Source organism: Stegostoma tigrinum, chromosome 18, assembly GCF_030684315.1.
Source record: "Stegostoma tigrinum isolate sSteTig4 chromosome 18, sSteTig4.hap1, whole genome shotgun sequence".
In the NCBI taxonomy this organism is placed as follows: domain Eukaryota; kingdom Metazoa; phylum Chordata; class Chondrichthyes; order Orectolobiformes; family Stegostomatidae; genus Stegostoma; species Stegostoma tigrinum.
This window is the reverse complement of record NC_081371.1, coordinates 20,635,839-20,658,297: the sequence shown is the minus strand read 5'-3', so window position 1 is coordinate 20,658,297 and position 22,459 is coordinate 20,635,839. Positions and strand designations below refer to the sequence as shown.

General features: G+C 41.8%; 1 protein-coding gene across 12 annotated transcripts in view; it reads right to left on the bottom strand.

Moving 5' to 3' along the window:
* wnk1b (WNK lysine deficient protein kinase 1b) overlaps window positions 1-22,459 on the bottom strand; it is a 189,365-nt gene that overhangs the window by 46,103 nt on the left and 120,803 nt on the right. For 11 of the 12 annotated variants that reach the window (XM_048549630.2, XM_048549632.2, XM_048549634.2 and 8 more), the window contains 4 exons: window positions 18,302-18,359; window positions 14,973-15,107; window positions 1,426-2,834; window positions 514-615 (listed from right to left, as the gene is read on the bottom strand). In XM_048549630.2, the coding sequence (XP_048405587.2) occupies window positions 514-615; window positions 1,426-2,834; window positions 14,973-15,107; window positions 18,302-18,359 (1,704 nt within the window). The remainder of the gene's footprint in view (window positions 1-513; window positions 616-1,425; window positions 2,835-14,972; window positions 15,108-18,301; window positions 18,360-22,459) is intronic. The other variant, XM_048549635.2, reaches the window with a different exon arrangement.

Sequence of the window (22,459 nt, the reverse complement as noted above, 5' to 3'; positions counted from 1 at the left end):
CACATTGGAACATTTTCAGCAGAATCCACCTTACACGGATTTATGAAAATGACAGTAGCTTTGATGCTTCCTGCATAAGTTACTAGAACAGGTGCTAAACCATTTTTCAACAGATTATTGGATGACAGTATTGAAACACAGTTAGTTAACCAAGTTGCAAATAACCTAACCTCTATTATTAATTGATGCATTGAGTGCGCCAAAACCACTAACCACTGCATGCACATTAAAGGGCATTCTGTGATTAGAAACACTCATGAAATAGAACATTTGCATGTACATTGATAGATCTGTCATACATTGTCTATTTCTGTTACCTGATATAGATCAAGGAGAACAATTTATCCAACCCTTGGGTGTTGCACTTTGATGTGATAACTTAAAGTGAAATGGTTAATAAGCATGACACAGAGCATGCAACAGATAACTTGCAATGAAGAGATGAATTACATGCAAACATGGCACAGAGAGCAATGAATTCACAAAAGAGCACACTGGGTAACATTATTGCACCTGGGTTAGTGAAGGTCCTGGAAAAGATGGCAACTGCTCAGTGGGTGGAGTGAGAGCTTGTTTTAATTGCTGATCAAGAGCTTCCGTGCTTAGCTGTTGCACCTACAAGTAATGAATGGGAAGAGCAATTGCATCAACCAAGGCTTAGACCAACTGGCTCAGCAAATATAGGTTTTGAACGATATTCTCAATTTATCGTATCAACAGACAATTCCAATTTAAACAAAGAATTTAGCATTCTATAACAAAATCTAATATTCAAATAAAACAGTGAAATAAGCAAAACAAAACATTCAAAATATATTCTACAGTTTTAGAAAACCACTATACAGCATTTTCTGTGCTTGATCACAAATTCCATTTCAAGTAAAATAACCGTCCATCACATTATGTATTTCTACAGTTTGTGACAGAGTTAAAGTTATCTTTATCGTGATTTGATAACTGATATCAAAAGTAATCTTGATCAAAACAAACAAGAGAGCTACAATTTTCATATTAAGATGTGACTTGAAGTGATATGTGCTCCTGTCATGTATAGTTGCAACAGTTTATCAAATCCTGGGGCTCTCATGTGGATTTAAAGGCATCAATAGCAGAGATCTGGCAACAGAAACTACGGTCATCTTGGAATTTTTGTGACCACATATATACATGACCATATGTGATCACCTTATTGAATATAATTGACAGATTAAAAGAGGGGTGGATGGTACATAAAATAAATAAAGAAAATGCAGAAATTTGGTACAAGTTGGATTGGCACCACAGATTAGTGCTCAAAGCTAAATTATCATACAAATTCACAGACAAAAGAAACTGAACTAATTTATCTATGGTTTTTGTTTTGCTTTTTCACACACAGACCTTTAAACTATGCACTTAAGTTTCTTAAACTTCTGGTTAACTTACTGGTAATCTGCCAAGTGGTGGCTTGGAAGGTGGAGTGCCCGGCCGCCCTGCAGTTGTAATGACACTCGTCAAGGATACGGTATAACTGGCCGGAGTCAAAGGTTGTTGGACAGTTAAGGGGAGTCCTGTAGGGCCAAGAGGTAGACTAGAAGGAGGTATGACAGACCCTGTGGCAGTTACTGGGTAGGATGCAACAGTAACCGTTGAAGTCCCTGGAGCAGCAGATGCTTTTCCTGAAATGAGCAAACTATCAACTGTGGTAGATTCTGCAACCAATCCCATCTCTGAAGAGGCTGAAATGTGAGCACAGCCTGCAGCACTATGTTCACTGAACAAGGATCGAAGCTTTTCATCTAAGGTCTTGATATTATCAATGCCTGTTCCTTTGGTGTTCAAATCTATGTCCACTTCAGAGCAATGAATATGGGGTTGATTTGGAAGAAAAGCTGTTTGAGGCCGACTGTGAATCAGTGTTTGTTGAACAGAAGGAATACTGCAAACAGGCTGTGCAGTTCCTGTGACAGGTACAGGGGTCTGGGTTGCCAGGGGCACAGAAATGCCCATTGTTTGAGGTAGGATGGCATGTTGCGAAGTAACCGTTTGAACCACAGGAGATTGAGTGCCACAAACAGGTTGCAATAATGATGGTGAGGTGGAAACTGCCAGTGTGACTATATTACCGTCCATCGGATGGACTTCAGCTTGGGTTCCACTATACAAGTTCTCTTTCTGGCTCTGAAACAAGTTCATTGAAACTGAAGATTCTGCCAGGCTGACCACAGACCCCCCATTAAGCTGCTGAGGGGCTGGCAAAATCACAGCCTCAGTGGAAGATGGGGAAACAGATGTTGAAGGTCCTACACTGATAGTAGTTTCTTCAATCAGAGCTTGACTACCTTGTGATGTTAATGGTGGCACTAATGAGCTTACAACTGAAACACTCGTAACATGGCCACTAATTAGTTGCTGACCTGACTGAGGGGTCCAAGGTGGAGATGCACAACTTGGAACACTAACAGTAGCAGCAGGGCCACAAACAGACAGCTGAGCTGACTGAGAGGTTGGAGGATGTAATATGGAATTTGGGCCAATGACAGCAGCAATGCTTTCGCTATTTAACTCAGCTGGCTGAGATTGAATATTCTGTACCATGGCTTGGGATGCAGAACTAGCAGTTATGAGACTAGCTGGTGCTGATGACGATACCGCCATTTGTATGTGAATTCCTTGGCCAATACTGGTCATTTCTGGATGTGCCGTAGTAAATGGTGCCATAGTTTGATTGAAGATTGGAGGAGCAGTATTAGGACCTTCTTGAAATGGTTTATGCTTTAAATCTGAAAAGGCTTGTTGCAAGCTCACTGAAGAAGCTGAGTGCGATAGGTTTAGATTGTGACTATGGGAAACAGCTGTAAAAGAACAAAGAACATCTCAATTAGAACAAATAACATTTTTCAATACAAGACCTCTAAAGAGCAAATTCAATCTTCCCATAACATGTTCTTTTTAAATAAGAGTTTCAATGCCAGTTCATACCTCCATCAGTGGAAGAACTTCCTCAACCGTCTACAGTGTTGAGATATTTAATACATAGCTTTCAAACAAAATACCAAAAGCAATACTAATATTCTTTTAAATCTTGGAACAGTGGCTATTTTCATTCATTACGTCTAAACGCTTTTTCATGTAAAGGGCAAAAATGCACCAGAGCTGACCATTTGAATCAAGTCATTAACGAAGCTAGGTAAAGCCAACCTATCTTGATTCTATTCACCCATTAGTGAAGCCAAGGATCCAACACACTTTTCAACAGCTCTCTCATTCTAACATCCAAATATCTACGTACATCCATCCACATCTCCATTCCTACACATCTCGTTTAATGCTTGATCATTTAGTTCACACAACTTCTCATGTTTTACTAGCAAAAATGTATCGCTTTACACTTGGTTGAAACAGTTTCTTGGCTGTGTGTTTGCCAATTTCACCAGGATATCATTTTATCCATTGTCTAGAACATATTTAAATTTCTTCTATCTGGAAATTAGGATATTAGCCCTTGCATATAACATAACATGGACTTGAATACCCAGGATATGAATAAATATCAAAAAACTGACTCCTATGGATCAACTTGAAATATTTCTCTCCAATCTGAAAATAATCAACTATTCACTGCTGTCTGCTTTCCATCACATTGCCAATTTTATATTAGCACTTTATTATTCTTTTAATTAGATAGCTTAAATTTTACCGACAAGTCTAATTTTGTAATTGGTTGAATGGCTTCTGAAAGTCTGGATACATAAAGTCAGCCATCCACATCAGTGCCGTTATTCCAAACAACACAATTAAGTTAATTAACATTTTTAAAGGAAATGTGTTGACTTTCTTTTATTAGCCCAAACTTTTCTAAATATCAAATAATTTAATCCCTGTACATTGTATTCCAATAAAAATAACAGTCAAAGAAGAACAAAGAAAACGACAGCATAGGAATATGCCCTTCGGCCCTGCAAGCCTGTGCCAATCCGGGTCCTCTATCTAAACCTGTTGCCCATTTTCCAAGCATGTGGATCCCTCTGTTCCCTGCCCATTCATGTATCTATCTAGATACACCTTAAATGACGCTATTGTGCCCACCTCTACCACCTCCACGAACAACGCGATCCAGGCATCCAGCACCCTCTATGTAAAGAACTTTCCACGCATATCTCTCAAAAACTTTTCCCCTCTCACCTTGAAAGCGCGACCTCTCATAACCGAGTCCCCACTCTGGGGGAAAAAGCTTCTTGCTATCCACCGTCTATACCTCTCATGATTTTATAGACCTCAATCAGGTCCCCCCACTCAACCTGTGTCTTTCTAGTGTAAATAATCCTAATCTACTCAACCTCTCTTCATAGCTGGCACCCTCCATGCCGTATGCCTTCTTGACCACTTGACCTGCGTTGCCACCTTCAGGGTACAATGGACCTGAACACCCAGATATCTCTGTGCATCAATTTTCCCCAGGGCTTTTCCATTTACCATATAGTTCACTCTTGATTTGGATCTTCCAAAATGCATAACCTCACATTTGCCGGAATTGAACTCCATCTGCCGTTTCTCCACCTACCTCTCCAATCTATCTATATTCTGTTGCATTCTCCGACAGACCCCTTCACTATCTGCTACTCCACCAAAATTAGTGTCCTCTGCAAACTTGCTAATCAGGCCATCTATACATTCCTCCAGATCATTTATGTATATCACAAACAACAGTGGTCCCAACACAGATCCCTGTGGCACACCACCGGCCATAGTTCTTCATTTTGAGAAACTCCCTTCCACTACAACTCTGTCTCCTGTTGCCCAACCAGTTCTCTCTCCATCAAGCTAGTACACCCTGGACCCAATGCGACTTCACTTTCTCCATCAGCCTACCATGTGGAACGTTATTTATGCAATAGTTTTATTTGGGGGGTAGGGGGCATTCTTTGCATGTTTTATTTTAAAAGTAGGGAGGGACACAGTGATAAAGCGTCACTTAACCTGTTTTAGGAATATTGGCTTAAGTCCAATCCTGAAAATTGATAGAACCTAAATTCAATTCATAAATCTAGAATTAGAAGTTATTATAAAACAATCATTAGAGAGAAGTTTGAGAGGTGACTTAATTGAAACATATAAAATAATCAGAGGGTTAGATGGGGTGGATAGAGAGACCCTTTTTCCTAGGATGGTGACGGCGAGCACGAGGGGGCATAGCTTTAAATTGAGGGGTGAAAGATACAGGACAGATGTCAGAGGTCGTTTCTTTACTCAGAGTAGTAAGGGAATGGAACGCTTTGCCTGCAACAGTAGTAGATTCGCCAACTTTAGGCACAGTTAAGTCGTCATTAGATAAGCATATGAGCGCACATGGAATAGTCTAGGTTAGATGGGCTTCAGATCGGTATGACAGGTCGGCACAACATAGAGGGCCAAAGGGTTCTGTGCTGTAATGTTCTATGTTCTAATGACCACAAAACACTTCCTGTGTGTTGTAAAACTCATTTGGTTCACTGATGCCCTTCTGGAAAGAAAAACAAGTCATCCTTACTTAGTCTTCTCCATGCAACTGTATACTCTCAGCAATGAGAGTGACTCTTAAATGCCCTCTGAAACGGCCTGAGATATATCAAAATGCTCTGAAGTCTGAAGAAATTAAATGTAACAAACTAAGCAACTCACCAAAGCTCCTCCAACACACCTTCCACACTTATAATCTTTACCACCTGGAAGGACAAGGGCAGCTGGCACATGAGAACAATACCACCTGCAGGTTCCTCTTCAAGCTATACACGATCATTCATCAAATACACCCTAGAACACCCCACCCAACAGCATTGCAAGGTTCCCTTCACCTCAAGGACTGCAGGTGCTCAAGAAAACAGATCACCACTCCCTTTTGCAGGTTCAATAACTGTTGGTTGAACCAGTGATAATCACTTCAATGAATGAAAGAGAACACCCACTATTGAATGAGGAACTACAACAACATGGTCAACTCTGCAAATTCTTCCTTTCCAAAACACAGGGACATGCAAAGAATAAATCAAGCAACATATCACATCATAACCAGGAACATACTTTACAATGTCTTAAACACCAATCACCATGCCCTTCCCCAAGTATGCACTGCAACTCAATGGCATACAATCAGGAGGACATTGCCCTGGGAGTCTCAAAATTGACTCCAAAGCTTATGAAATCTAATGCTATCAGGTGAAACATGGACAAAGAAACTTCTAAGACAATAAAGTGTGAAGCTGGATGAACACAGCAGGACCAGCAGCATCTCAGGAGCACAAAAGCTGACGTTTCGGGCCTAGACCCTTCATCAGAGCTCTGATGAAGGGTCTAGGCCCCAAACGTCAGCTTTTGTGCTCTTGAGATGCTGCTGGTCCTGTGTTCATCCAGCTTCACACTTTATTATCTTGGATTCTCCAGCATCTGCAGTTCCCATTATCAAAGAAACTTCCATCCTCCTTCCAGTCCAACAACCTATTCCCTAACTGATGCGTAATTCCTACTCCTTGATCACCTCTGGAAAGCAGCAGAGTTAGGTTTTCACAGGACATGGGGCAGTTCTGCAAAACACATCACACCTGCAAGATAATGGGAAAACCACAATATGCAATAAATCTGATACTTTAATTCCCTATCTGTTTCTGAAGAAATAAAATAGGGTGTTATTTAACTACGTGAGCCCCTTAGCAAAAGCAAAAGCTGGACACCAATATATCCTTACAATTATGAACAGGGCTGATCAATTCCAAAGTGATACCCCAAGAACAAGTACTGCTACATTACAGAAGCTAAACCAGTTCTCCAATCAAAATAGACATCTGGATATAACAAGTCTTTTGCAAACTAATCACAGGCACAAGGAGCATTAGCAAGAAAATACCAAATCCTCAGGTGGCAGTGCAGGTCACGGATATTCTTTGCTGGGACAAAGGACCGGAATGTCTGTTGCTTGACACAAAGATTTGTCCAATGAGTCTACTGCTTTTTAGTTCTTTTCAAATAGTTCACAGACATGAGAAAGCAGTCCTCTGAAACTAATCAAAACCAAGGTTTTTAAAATCCTGCTACACAATGCATCTGTGTTCTGAGCCGCTCACAAGAACATGCAGATAGCTCAAAAATCACACAGCAGTTCAAACAACAATGAAGAAACACTGTCAGTACATCAAACTCCAAACATGTCAAGCAGATGAAGTGTTTGATTTGTTGCCTATACTCAGTGAACTGCCAGAAGCATGGTTCAGTTATTCTTACAATACAGTAAAAACAGGATGATAAATGGGCTAATTGACACCTCATAGTGCCAGAAAGAGAACTGGCCACGAACTATCAACATGTTGAATCAATAGCAGCATCAAGATGTTTTAGATCCAGAGAAACAGGCTCAGATGAGAGAAATCCAAGATATGTTGTCAAACAACCTAATTTAACAGACTCAAAAGTGGTGAAGATCCCCAATCAGGTTTGTGCCTAAACATAATTTGGCCAGATTCCGCATAAACTACAAAAAAGTCAATACAATGACAAAGGCAGATTCTTAGCCAATTCATCACCTTGAGGACTGTATTCATAGAAGTAGCATGCCGGATTTCAAACTAAAATAGATTTGGTAAATTACATCAATGAGTTCCTTCGACATGCTAAGCTAAAAGATTATCTGCCTTTGTCACTCAAAGTATTTTTCAGTACTGAGTGATCACTTTCAGGCTAAAAAAAACCTTATCATTTTTCACAGATTTGTTAATCAAGTGGTAGTCAGTGTTCCAAACAATAGTTTATGCCAGTACAGCATAAACTAAGACTTGGAAGGACCACAAGAGACTATTACGAAAATTACAAATCTGTCATTGTGGTAACAAACCTTGCCAAAGACTCCTTCCCAAAATCCACAAACCTGCCTGCCCTGGCTGACCCAATGTCTCAGCCTGTTCCTGCCCACCAAACTCATCTCCACCTATCTGGACTCCATTTTCTCCCCTTTGGTCAAGGAACTCCCTACTTACGTCCGTGACACCACCCATGCCCTCCACCTCCTCCAGGACTTCCAATTCCCGGGCCCCCAACACCTCATTTTCACCATGGACGTCTAGTCCCTATACACCTGTATTCCTCATGCAGATGGCCTCAAGGCACTCCGCTTCTTCCTGTCCCGCAGGCCCGACCAATCCCCCTCCACTGACTCCCTCATCCGCCTAGCCGAACTCATCCTCACCCTCAACAACTTCTCTTTCCATTCCTCCCACTTCCTACAGACAAAGGGGGTGGCCATGTGTACCAGCATGGGCCCAAGCTATGCCTGACTCTTCATAGGTTACGTGGAACAGTCCTTCTTCCGCACCTACACAGGCCCGAAACACCACCTCTTCCTCTGTTACATTGATGATTGTATCAGCGCTGCCTCTTGCTCCCCAGAGGAGCTCGAACAGTTCACCCACTTCAACACCTTCCACCTCAAGTTCACCTGGGTCATCGCCAACACATCCGTCACCTTCCTGGACCTTTCAGTGTCCATCTCAGGTAACCTACTAGAAGCAGATGTCCATTTCAAGCCCACTGACTCCCACAGCTGCCTAGAATACACCTCCTCCTACCCACCTGCAAAAATTCCATCCCCTATTCCCAATTCCTCCACCTCTGCCGCACCTGCTCCCAGGATGAGGCATTCCACTCCCACACATCCCAGATGTCCACGTTCTTCAAGGGCCGCAACTTTCCCCCCCGCAATGGTCGAGAACGCCCTTGACCACGTCTCCCGCATTTCCCGCCAAACATCCCTCACACCCTGCCTCTGCCACTACCGCCCAAAGAGGATCCCCCTCGTTCTCACATACCATCCCACCAACCTCCAGATACAACGTATCATCCTCTGACAATTCCATCATCTACAATCCGACCCCACCACCCAAGCTAATTTTCCATCTCCACCCTTGTCTGCCTTCCAGAGAGACCACTCTCTCTGCGACTCCCTTGTCCGCTCCACACTCCCCTCCAACCCCACCACACCGGGCACCTTCCCCTGCAACCGCAGGAAATGCTACACTTGCCCCCACACCTCCTCCCTCACCCCTATCCCAGGCCCCAAGAAGACCTTCCATATCAAGCAGACGTTCACTTGCACAACTGCCAATGTGGTATATTGTATCCACTGTACCCGGCGCAGCTTCCTCTACATTGGGGAAACCAAGCGGAGGCTTGGGGACCGCTTTGCGGAACACCTCCGCTCAGTTCGCAATAAACAACTGCACCTCCCAGTTGCGATCCATTTTAACTCCCCCTCCCATTCCTCAGACGATATGTCCATCATGGGCCTCCTGCAGTGCCACAATGATGCCACCTGAAGGTTGCAGGAACAGCGACTCATATTCCGCTTGGGAACCCTGCAGCCCAATGGTATCACTGTGGACTTCACCAGCTTCAAAATCTCCCCTCCCCCACTGCATCCCAAAACCAGCCCAGTTCGTCCCCTCCCCCCACTGCACCACACATCCAGCCCAGCTCTTCCCCTCCCCCCACTGCATCCCAAAACCAGCCCAGCCTGTCTGCTTCCCTAACCTGTTCTTCCTCCCACCCCAAGCCGCACCTCCATTTCCTACGTACCACCTCATCCCACCTCCTTGACCTCTCGGTCTTCCCTGGATTGACCTATCCCCTCCCTATCTCACCTATACTCTCCTCTCTACCTATCTGCTTTTCTCTCCATCTTCGGTCCGCCTCCCCCTCTCTCCCTATTTATTCCAGTTCCCTCTCCCCATCCCCCTCGCTGATGAAGGGTCTAAGCTTTTGTGCTCCTGAGATGCTGCTTGGCCTGCTGTGTTCATCCAGCTCCACACTTTGTTATCTTGCGAAAAGTGAGTTTGCAGAAGCACAGGTAACCTATTTTGAGCATATAATAACAAGGAAAAGTGTTGCCAAGAACAAAGGTACCAATATTGGAGGAGTTTCTTGACCTTAAAATAAGTAAGAAATCACGAGGTTTGTTTTTGGGGATGTGGAATCGAACGTAAAGAAACCAGTGAGAAACTTTTCTAATAGTTAAATTGACCAATGGAAGTTGTTGTCCTGGGTTGTGACTGGCTCTTAAAACAGAGGTATATGCCCCTGAAGGCAACAAGAAATCACTGATCATAATCCTCTGAGAAAACAGGGATACAGACAAATTAAGGTAGTGGGCAAAAACTCAGTAGATGACAGAAAAAAAGTGATGTCATGCATATTAGCAGGGAAAAGAGAGAAGATACATGTTATTTGAATATCCAGAAAACTGCAGCAGAGGGAGATTTAGGGGTCCACATGCATTACATACAAAAATCGAGAGTACAAGAATAGCATATAAAATGGAAAGCAAATGGATTGCTGGCCTTTATTTCAAAAGGGAAATTGAATATAAAAATGTACAAATCTTTCAAAAACTATATAAACATGCTAGTTAGACCACACCTAGAATACAGTAAAGAGTTCTGGTTCCCTTACCTAAGCAAAGAATTACCAGTATTGCTCGCTGTCCACAGAGGGTTCACTAGGTTAATCTTGGGCATGCATTCTTATAAGAAGAGGTTCAGTAATTTAGGTTTCTACTCATTGACATTCTGAAGGAGAGGCAGTGTTATTGACAGCTAAATGCTAAGAGGCTGTTTTCTCTTGTCGAAGTGTCTAAAATCAAAGAGTATAATTCACAATTAAGGGGTCAGCCATTTTAAGACAGAGATGAGGAAGAATTTCCTCTCTAAAGATAATAATTCTGCTGAATTCTTTACTGCAAGGGCTCTAGAGTTAAGTGTATTCTTTTCCGAGATGGACAAGATTCTTAATCAATAAAGGAATGGAGGGTTATGGGAGAAAAGGCAGGACAGTGGGTGTTGAGGATTATCAGGGGAGCCAAATCTCATTGAATGGCAAGGCAGACTTAATGGATCGAATGTCCTACTTCTGCCGTATGCTTTATAGGCTAAAAAGTAAAAATGCCATGTTGTTTAGGTGGGGTTTGCTATTGTGGCCTTATCACTTTAAAGCTAGGCATTTTGACAAAAAAATCTGAATTGCCAGTGCCTTCTCAAGAATGCAAATTTCAATTATCCAAATACCAAGAAGGTTGCATACATAACTGTACAACTTATAAGGGAAGTGAAACAGAACATAAATGTTGGAATAAATGCATTTCGAAAAAAAATTTCTTTTCATTCTCTCCTGTGCCCCACTAAAACAAAGAGGCAGTGATATTATTGTGGCTTCATTTTCAATCATTTTTGTGGACTTCAGTCTGAAGGATTGTGGATACCTAGACTTTTTGATAAAGACAGTCAACAAGAGGGTAATGGAACACTTTGTTAAACAGGGCATTTTTTGGAAGACAAGTTTTCAGAAAATTGCTATACTTGGTTGCTTGAAGATATGTCACAGACAACTAACTGTTTTTGAAACTTGGTTCTACAGTGAGTGTTTTTTCCCAAGCTTGGAATTTGAATTTAACAGCTGAAAGAAAGGATGTTGATCTTGATCAATTTGCCTTCCGTTTCTGAAGAAATTTTGTAATGAACCCAGTGTAAAGCCTTATTGTCCTTTTCAATTATGACTAGAAGACTTCTTGATTCAGTTTCCTGAGCAAGCTTATGCCTGTCTATCAAAATACCAGAAAAATCTGATGTTGGCAACACTCATTTATATTTACCATAAACCAAACTGACAGTCGTCACAATATTCACATTTTTTTGGCCTTCAAGAACCAAGACTTATTGGCTAAAACTACTTTTTTTCCCCCACTAATCAAATTGCTACGGACAAAAATCCCATTCTCTTTCCTCTTTAACTGGTATGAATAGGTTTAGGTGTGTCGTGTATCTGGAGTTATTTATTACTAGGTAAGTATTTATAGACTCATACAGCATAGAGACAGACTCTTCAGATTACTTTTCTAATCATTTCCACTTACCTTTTATCAAACTGATTAAAAAAATTTCCCATATCCACTCATTTTAGTTATTCTTTCTTCTTCAAAATTAACCCATTTAAGTTTATGTCTTATCCCTGGACTTAAGTTTCTGACTCCCAGGTCATAGCGAGTTTTGTCACAGCAGGTCATGTCATTGTGTGCGCACTGTTCCCTCAAGGAAACTTGCAGTTCTTGCACTTGTCTAGGTCATCAACAAACACCAAATCAAAATGAACCTCACGTGGCTTTTTCGTGCACTACATCACAAAGCAATCAGGCATTATATTTAGAAAGTCCAATCTCATTTGATAATGTTTTCTACTTCTCCAGAAAATATAGTTGATGACCGATGATCACCATGCTAACCTGATTTCATACACCATAGAATCAACCTGTTATATTTTACTTTCAAGATAATAAACCAGAAAAGTATATTATGTTTAAATATTTTGAATATGAAATATATGTAAGATATATTTAAGAAAATTTATATAGGCTGATGAGCCTGACATCAGTGGTGGCTAAGTTGTTGAAGGCGATTCTGAGGGCCAGGTTTTACACGTATTTGGAAAGACAAGGACTGATTAGGGATCATCAACATGGCTTTGTGCATGGGATATCATGTCTCACAAACCTGACAGAGTTTTTGTTTGAAGTAGTAACAAAAAAAGGATTGATGAAGGCAGAGCAGTGGATATTGTTTGTATAGACTTCAGCAAGGCATTCAAATGAGGTTCCGCATGGTAGACTGGTTAGCCAAGTTTGATCACATGGAATCCAGGGAGAGCTAGGCACTTGGATACAAAATTGGCTTGAAATTAGGAGACAAGGGATGGTGGTGGAGAGCTGTTTTTCAGATAGGAGGCAAGGGCAAAAATCAGTCCTGGGTCCACTGCCTGTCATTTATGTAAATGATTTTGATGTTAACATAGAAGGAATGATTAGTAAGTTTGCAGATGACACCAAAATTGGAGGAGTAGTGGACAGTGGTTATCTCAGAGTGTAATGAGACCTTGATCAGATTGGCCAATAGACCAAGGAGTCGCAGATGAAGTTTCATTTAGATAAATGCAAGGTGTTGCATTTTGGTATGGCAGAATTTATCAATCAGGGCAGGTCTTATGTACTTAATGGTAGGGTCCTGAGGAGTGTTACCAAAGAGACCGGGGGTGCAGTTTCACAGTTCCTTGAAGGTGGAGTCACACGTAGATAGGATAGTGAAGGCAGTGTTTGGTAAGCTTGCCTTTATTGTTCAGTGCATTGTATATAGGAGCTGGGAGGTTATATTGTAGCTGTACAGGATATTAATTAGACCACTTTTGAAATTCTACATTCAATCCGGTCTCTCTGCTACAGGAAAGGCGTTGTTAAACTTGAAAGGGTTCAGATATCTTTTACAAGGATGTTGCTGGAGTTGGAGGGATTGAGTTTTAGGGAGAGGCTGAATAGGCTGCAGCTATTTTTCATGGAGCATTGGAGGCCAAGGGGTGACTTTATAGAAATTTATGAAATTATGAGGGGCATGAACAGAGTAAATAGGCAAAGTCTTATATCTCCCCATGGTAGGGGAGTCCAAAACTACAGGGCTTGGGTTTAAGGTGTCAGCAGAAAGCTAAAAAAAAAAATCGAAGTAAGGAGCAACATTTTCATGCAGAGATGGTGTGTGTATTGAATGAAGTGCCTGAGGAATGGTGGAGGCTGGTGCAATTACAACATTTATAGGATCTCGATGGGTACATGAATAGAAAGGGCTTAGAGGTTTATGGGCCAAATGCTGGCAAATGGGGCTAGATTAATGTAGGATATCTAGTCAGTACGGATGAGTCCAACCAAAGGATCTTTTTCCACACTGTACAACTGTTTTGACCTTTCACAGAATCACTTCTTTTAACTCTCCAGTGACCCTGGTAGAAAAGCTTTTTTTTTTTCCTTTTTGACCAATATATTCAGTAAATTCTTGATTCAATATTCCGGATTAGTCTCAATGGTTGCAGCAAATCCTAACTATCCACCAACATCTGGCATTGCAGACATCTTATTTCTAATGCTTCTATGTATGTCGCAGTTTTATTTCCCCATATTTCCCTCGTCTTTAATACACTCTCAATTGTTGTGTTTCAGTGTCACCCGTTTCTTCTATACCAGTTTTTCCTATTACAGATTTTCCCCGTGAACAATATTATTTTCTTCTTGCCTACACAAACCAAGAATATTAAATTGAATCTCCAACTTTCAGCTTTGAAGCTACCTTCATGTAGTTAACTTCAAGAGTCCATATACTTGGGAGTCATTTACACTGTATCAACTACCATTGCTGGGATCTCCTGTGTTCTTTGAAGTATTCCTTTCAAATGCTCTATTTCTCCAGCTCCAATCAGAAAATGTAATATCTTGCAGACAAGGTACAACGTGGATTAAGGTGAGACTATCCACTTTGACATTGAGAACTGAAGGCATAATTCAAATCACTATCCAAATGGGAATTAAGTCAGAAAGGGCAACAAGACTGGGCCTCCCTCATTCACCAATCACTACAAGTAAGGAAAAACTAGCAATTGCTGGCAAAACTCAGTTGGTCCAGCAGCATCTGAGAGAAGAAAGCAAAGTTTCACCACCAACTTCTATCCTTGTTACAGATCTGTCCAAATGAAGAAACCTTACAAGTATAATCTTCTATGATTTGCATACTGTGTCTGAGAAAACTATTTTCTTCAAAGAAACATTGTATTCTGATATCACTTTCCGGGTGATTGAATGAACAACACACTTGTTAGTTACTGCAGTTTCTTAGATAGCTTCAATCCTAATGGACAATTTAGAAGTAAAAGAAAAGGCAACTGCGAAAGAATTTTTAAAAATATCATATGTAAATCTCCCTGAATAGATATTAATTTTTTATTTCAATATACATCTTCAAAGGAAAGGGATGCACGATATTTGACTGCTATTTTGCATTTGCTTACCAAGCACCGAAAGGTCACTAATTTATTCACAAAATATTACTTCAAAAACCATTTTCAGCAGTCAATAGCAAAGGGCATTACCACAATATTTCAAAGGACTGTACCTGCTTGAATTTCTTTAATTGAAGTGACACCCATGTTAAAAGTCGGTTCTCGTAGTCGGCTCTCAGGGACAGGACTTACAATAAACCGTCTTCCAGCAGAATGGACCACTTGTGTTGCAGAGCTTGCTTGTGTACCTATACCAGAAATAAAACAAATTCCAATGTAATTTTGTAACAATTTCATCATTCTATTTTGAGGTTTGGCACCATTGTCTTTACTGGCAGATACATTTACACTATTCTTGCACAGACTTCCAACCACCATTAAGCATTCTGTTGTAACACAATTTGGCCAAAAAAATGACTGTTATATCTGCTGTTTTATGATTTAATTATATCTTGAAGTAGAATTTACTGTTATTGCCTTTCGAATTGTCTGGTCAGTATCAGCATCATCTGCAGATTGACCAGTGCTGCACACTATAATCATTCATGGAAGAAATTGGGAAAGAAAGAGAAACAGAATACACAAAACGAAGGAAAAAGTCTCCATAAGACTATTAATCCTGAAGCAAATATAATCCTCTATAATTGCATACTATGTCTAAGAAAACTATTTTTCTTTAAAGAAATATTGCATGCTGAGATCAGTTTCAGGGTGGTTCAATGAACAACATTTTTTAGTTAATAAAATGAGAGGCTGGATGAACACAGCAGGTCCAGCAGCATCTCAGGAGCACAAAAGGCCTGATGTTTCGGGCCTAGACCCTTCAGAGATGGGGATGGGTGAGGGTTCTGGAATAAATAGGGAGAGAGGGGGAGGCGGACCGAAGATGGAGAGAAAAGAATATAGGTGGAGACGAGTGTATAGGTGGGGAGGTGAGGAGGGGATAGGTCGGTCCAGGGAAGACGGACAGGTCAAGGAGGTGGGATGACGTTAGTAGGTAGGAGATGGAGGTGCGGCTTGGGGTGGGAGGATGGGATGGATGAGAGGAAGAACAGGTTAGGCAAGCAGACACAGGTTGGACTGGTTTTGGGATGCAGTGGGTGGAGGGGAAGAGCTGGGCTGGTTGTGTGGTGCTGTGGGGGGAGGGGACGAACTGGGCTGATTTTGGGATGCGGTGGGGTAAGGGGAGATTTTGAAGCTGGTGAAGTCCACATTGATACCATTGGGCTGCAGGGTTCCCAAGCGGAATATGAGTTGCTGTCCCTGCAACCTTCGGGTGGCATCATTGCGGCACTGCAAGAGGCCCATGACGGACATGTCATCTAAAGAACGGGAGGGGGAGTGGAAATGGTTTGCGACTGGGAGGTGCAGTTGTTTATTGCGAACCGAGCGGAGGTGTTCTGCAAAGCAGTCCCCAAGCCTCCGCTTGGTTTCCCCAATGTAGAGGATGCCACACCGGGTACAATGGATGCAGTATACCACAATGGCAGATGTGCAGGTGAACCTCTGCTTAATATGGAAAGTCATCTTGGGGCCTGGGATAGGGGTGAGGGAGGTGGTGTGGGGGCAGGTGTAGCATTTCCTGCGGTTGCAGGGGAAGGTGCCGAGTGTGGTGGGGTTGGAGGGCAGTGTGGAGCGAACAAGGGAGTCACAGAGAGAGTGGTCTCTCCGGAAAGCAGACAAGGGTGGGGATGGAAAAATGTCTTGGGTGGTGGGGTCAGATTGTAGATGGCAGAAGTGTCGGAGGATGATGCCTTGTATGCGGAGGTTGGTGGGGTGGTGTGTAAGAACCAGGGGGATCCTCTTTGGGCGGTTGAGGTGGGGGCGGAGTGTGAGGGATGTGTTGCGGGAAACGTGGTCAAGGGCGTTCTCGACCACTGTGGGGGGAAAGTTGGGGTCCTTGAAGAACTTGGACATCTGGGATGTGCGAGAGTGGAATGCCTCACTGTGGGAACAGATGCGTCGGAGGCGGAGGAATTGGGAATAGGGGATGGAATTTTTGCAGGAGGGTGGGTGGGAGGAGGTGTATTCTAGGTAGCTGTGGGAGTCGGTGGGCTTGAAATGGACATCAGTTACAAGCTGCTACAACTGTCCCCACACCACCTCCCTCACCCCTATCCCAGGCCCCAAGATGACTTTCCATATTAAGCAGAGGTTCACCTGCACATCTGCCATTGTGGTATACTGCATCCATTGTACCCGGTGTGGCTTCCTCTACATTGGGGAAACCAAGCGGAGGCTTGGGGACCGCTTTGCAGAACACCTCCGCTCGGTTCGCAATAAACAACTGCACCTCCCAGTCACAAACCGTTTCCACTCTCTCCCCCCCCCCCCATTATTTAGATGGCATGTCCATCATGGGCCTCCTGCAGTGCCACAATGACGCCACCCGAAGGTTGCAGGAACAGCAACTCATATTCCGCTTGGGAACCCTGCAGCCCAATGGTATCAATGTGGACTTCACCAGCATCAAAATCTCCCCTCCCCCCACCGCGTCCCAAAACCAGCCCAGTTCGTCCCCTCCCCCCACTGCACCACACAACCAGCCCAGCTCATCCCTCCACCCACTGCATCCCAAAACCAGTCCAACCTGTCTCTGCTTCCCTAACCTGTTCTTCCTCTCACCCATCCCTTCTTCCCACCTCAAGCCGCACCTCCATCTCCTACCTACTAACCTCATCCCATCTCCTTGACCTGTCCGTCTTCCCTGGACTGACCTATCCCCTCCTCACCTATACTCTCTTCTCTACCTATCTTCTTTACTCTCCATCTTCGGTCCGCCTCCCCCTCTCTCCCTATTTATTCCAGAACCCTCACCCCATCCCCATCTCTGATAAAGGGTCTAGGCCCGAAACGTCAGGCCTTTTGTGCTCCCGAGATGCTGCTGGGCCTGCTGTGTTCATCCAACCTCACATTTTATTGTCTTGGATTCTCCAGCATCTGCAGTTCCCATGACCAATGTAACATCTTTTAGTTACTATGGTTTCTTTGACAGCTTCAATTCTAACGGACATTTTAGAAGTCCACTCACTTCATTCAATGTTTACAAGGATATTTCATAACTGTAATATATCATGGAGATTACAATAGCAGGTCAGAGGCTGGTAACTTTACAGTGAGTAATTCACCAGCTAGAAGAGTGCATCTGCATCTGCATCTGCTATCAAGGTGGTCATTTCAGGGTGACTGGAGCCTTGATTTACTAGTTCATAAAGTTCATTAGCATCAAAACGTGAGATTATTTTTGAATTTTTTTCTGAAAGATGATGTTATTGAAAGCAGTTAGGTTCAGATCCATGAGAAACTCTCTCTTTTACATTAACAGAAAGTTCATGCATGATTACATTCCCCTCTAAGTATTAAGGAACATAACTACCATAAATACATAAGCTTGATTAAATATTTTAAACCGTTCTTCAAATCAACGAATAGCATCACTTACCTAACTGAACAGGTGCTGATATCAGTGGCTCTTCTTGTTTGTACTTGCCTTCTGCTTTCTAAACAGGGGAAAAAAAATTACAAGTCAATCAGTGAAACTGCATTTATATATCGAGTTACGAGCAATTCTCCTTTGCACCATGCAATTCAAAATGCCCTCGAGGTTGGAAGACAGGAGAGAAAAAGAAAAATAGCAACTGGGGTTGTAATAGGAATTTAGCAGATCACCGTAAAGACGTTGCAAGTTGCACATTTAAGTCAGAAGAGGCAAGAATTAAATATCTTGGGAGGAGCAGTAAGAAAGAAACCATTCTGGAGCAGCCATATAACTACTCTGGTTTTCAGAGCAGGGCAGAAGCTTGAAACTTTACACCAAGTAATTCATCTGCTGTTTGTCCAATACCTGTCTGCAATCTACAAAGCCAAACTCACAGCAAGATGGAACACTCAGCTGGATGTGTGCAGCTTCAGCAACACTCAAGATGATGATCAATATCATCCAAGACAAAACAGGCTACTTCATCTACACCCTGATTACCATTCCATCTACCTGCAAAGCAAAGCAGTGGTTGGGTCATCTGATAAGATTTCAATATTCTCCAAATTTGTTGCAATGCATCATGAGATACAAAATTTATGCAACATAATAAAACAAGACAAAGTGTTTTGAATAATGATTTGAGGTTTTAAACATTCAGCAATGAAGACTGACAGACTAACTTTCAAAACCATAGCAGCTTCAGGAGACTTTTGCAAACACTGTCCTGCAAAGGAACTCTGCTGTGTATGCTCAAAGGTTGATAACAACCTGTTAATTGACATGTTCTATTTCTAACAGTGTTCCATTTAAAAAGTTGCCTCTATTTTAATCAGAATTCATATATTACGAGAACAAGGAAAAGAAATGTAGTATGTTGACTCTTGCCTTGCTTACTCTGCCACCTGCCATTTCCAAACAGCGTGCCTGGATGTGTAGCAAACTTCTGATTCATGGTCCCACAAGCATGAAACCCCTACTCTCACCGCCCCTGCCACGAACACGCATGCACACAAAAAAAATTGCCAGAACTCTGTTCCAATTATGAGAGACTGAATAGGTTAGAGTTTTTTGTCTCCCTTGGAACAGAGGAGTCAGATCACTGACTGAATTGAGTTGACAAAATAATTAAGGGCTTGCACAGACTGAGAAGGGGAGACCTGTTTCATACAACATTGAACTGCACACCACAAAAGCGGGACCTTCAGCCCATGATGTTTCCTCTGCAGGAGAGGTCAATTACAGAGTGCATTGATCTAACGTGAATAGTAGAATGAGTACAGGGGTCATAAAGTAAATCATAATCACCCAGAAGATGGTGGTTGTCAAGGATTCACTGCCAAGTTTGGTGATTGAAGCAGAAATGCTATTTTTAAAAAAGGAACCTACAATGGAATCTGACATGTTACAACTTGCAAGGCCAGGGTATCTAATTTATTCAGCTGACATGAAGAGCTAAATGGCCTTGTTCCACATTGTAACATTTCTATGGCTCTATCATTCATGGCTACTTCACCCAGTATGCCATAATTCATCATGGGCTCAACATGTTACACATAACTACTATGCAAACTTTAACCTCTATTTTGAGTTTATTCAGTGGCCCTAAGAAATCACTATTGACAAGACATGCTCTAGTCACTTGTATGCCATTCCAGGACATTTTCAAGAAATGGAATACTCATCACTTCTACTTCTCCATGTTATCCCAAGTTTAACAGTCGAGTTGAATATTCCATTCAAGAGTCAAAATTCTAATGTTCAAAAGGTAGATAGGCCAAGCAAGATCTACATGTGTGAGCAACACCTCAACCTCTGCATACAATCATTTTACCATTGGAAATACTCATGTTTAGCATACCTGGGGCTACTGAACAGCATTTGTTACCTATCACTAATAGCCCTTTTGCAGGTGGTGATGAACAATTTTCTCAAACAGTTGTAGTCCATCAGAAGTACGTAGATTCAGAGCATTATTTGGGAGGATGTTCCAAGATTTTGACCTATGCAGTGACTTAACTCCAAATAAGGATGACGACTGGCTTGGAACATAACTTATGGGTGATGATATCTGCATATACCTGCTGTCCTGGTTCTTCTAGATGCTAGTTTAGAAGTTGCTATCAAGGGCGGTTTGGTGAGATTTGCTGCAGTACATCTTTCATGTGGTAAGCATCGTTGCTACAGTGCAGCAGCAAGTAGCCTGCTTTATCTCCAAGGTATCAACTTCTCAAGTGTAATTACAGCAACGCTTGGCCATGTAGGTGGAGAGTACTCCATCATTTAACTGACTTGTGCAAGGTTTGCACAGGCTTTGGAAATCAGGAATCAAGTTAGTCACTACAGAATTCCTAGCCCCTGGCTTGTCCTACCCAGCATATTTAAATGGGTAAGCTAAGTTTCTGGTCAATAAGAACTCATAGCATGATGACTTTGGGGGAATTTAGTGATGATCATCAGTCTTCAAGGGAAAATGTTTTCATTCTCTTGCTGGGAAATAGCCATTGTCTGGTACTTCTGCAGCATGAATATTAATTTGCACTTATTGCATTACTATATGCAGATAGTAACTGCTTGTGTATTCAAGGCTTTAATCACCCCAAGCACTGTGTAATCATTAATTATCATTAATTAATAATCATTAATCAATAATAAAAACGGGCCTAGTTTTGACATAAAAGATGGAGGGAATGTCATTAATGAAGCAGCCAAACGATGGCTGGGCTTCAGAAAATGCCCTCAGGAACCCCTGCAGCAACATCCTGGGTTTAAGATGATTCAGTAAGGTAGGTAAATAACAAAGTAAAAATTCAATTTTTTTTAAGATGGCTGTAAAACCAAAAATTTGAAAAATATATTTTGCTCACTCACACTTCATACAAAATAAGCAGTTTGTTCATTTTCTAGGAAAAGCGCAGTTGTTGTTCAGGGAGGAAGAACACAAATGAATGCAAGATATGGGAATGTAATTAGGATGAACAGCAAACCAAAAATCAACAGAAAGAGAGGAGGTAACAGTCATGCAAGACTCCAAGAGGAATCAGACTGCAAACCTGCACTGCCTCTTTGAAAGATATGTTCAATTAGTCCCACTGTTCTATTCATGCACGTGTCTTCTGTCCAATTTAAAGCCAATTTCTTTTTTAAAAGTTAGTGAACCCATTCCTGATCATAGCTCACTGCATTAAAAAGATCAGTTCTCTTCTGGTTCTTTCACCACTTACTGTAAATTTATCTTCACTGGTTGCCAGCTCCTGATTTACTGTGCCAATTTTACACATTCATTTCATTTTCCCAAAACCTTCTCTGTCCAAGTCAGAATAGTCGTGGTTTCTTTAGTTTCTTCACATAAATGAAGTACCTCATCTCAATGTGATGGCTCATGTCCTTCTGAACAGAAAACCTTACTTTTTATGTTACACCAGTAGTCTCCAAAATAGGTGTTTAAGAAGAAACTTTTTCTGATAAACTATCTAGCTTGCAAAAAAATGACCCAGTAACCAAGCCAAGAGATAAAGAACAGGCAAAAACACTGATAAACTGGAACTAAACGACTAAAGTAAATTTTGGGTCTTTTTCTCTCAGAGGATAGTCAATCTGTGGAATTTTTCACCCAGTGGACTGTAGGAGCTTAGTCAGTTAGTCTATTCGAGGCCTAAACAGACAGGATTTTAAGCAAAATAATCAAGAATTATGGAAATAAGGCAGAGAAGAGAAGTTCAGGGTTGTCAAATCAACCATGATCTCACTGAATGGTGATTCCATCAACTCAACGACCTACTTCTGCTCCTCTGTCTTGAAGTCTCATTTGAATGTTTGAAATGGCACTCAGCCTAAGTGTTAAATGTTCCAATTTCATACACATTTCTAACTCGAGTTATTGGCAGTTTAAGTTAAATGGCTCATAAAGGAAAACTGGTTCATGGATTTCAGTATAAAGTAAAAACATCTATATTTGTTGTATTTTTAATTTCAATAGTTATGTAAAAGATATTACATTGCAGCTATGAAATTTTTTTTTTTGAGTAATTCTCTTAAAAGTAGGAAGGGAATGTGTGTCTCTAAGAGGGTAGGAGAAACTCAGACTCAGCAGCTCAAGGTCAGCCCAGGTCTCAGAAACCC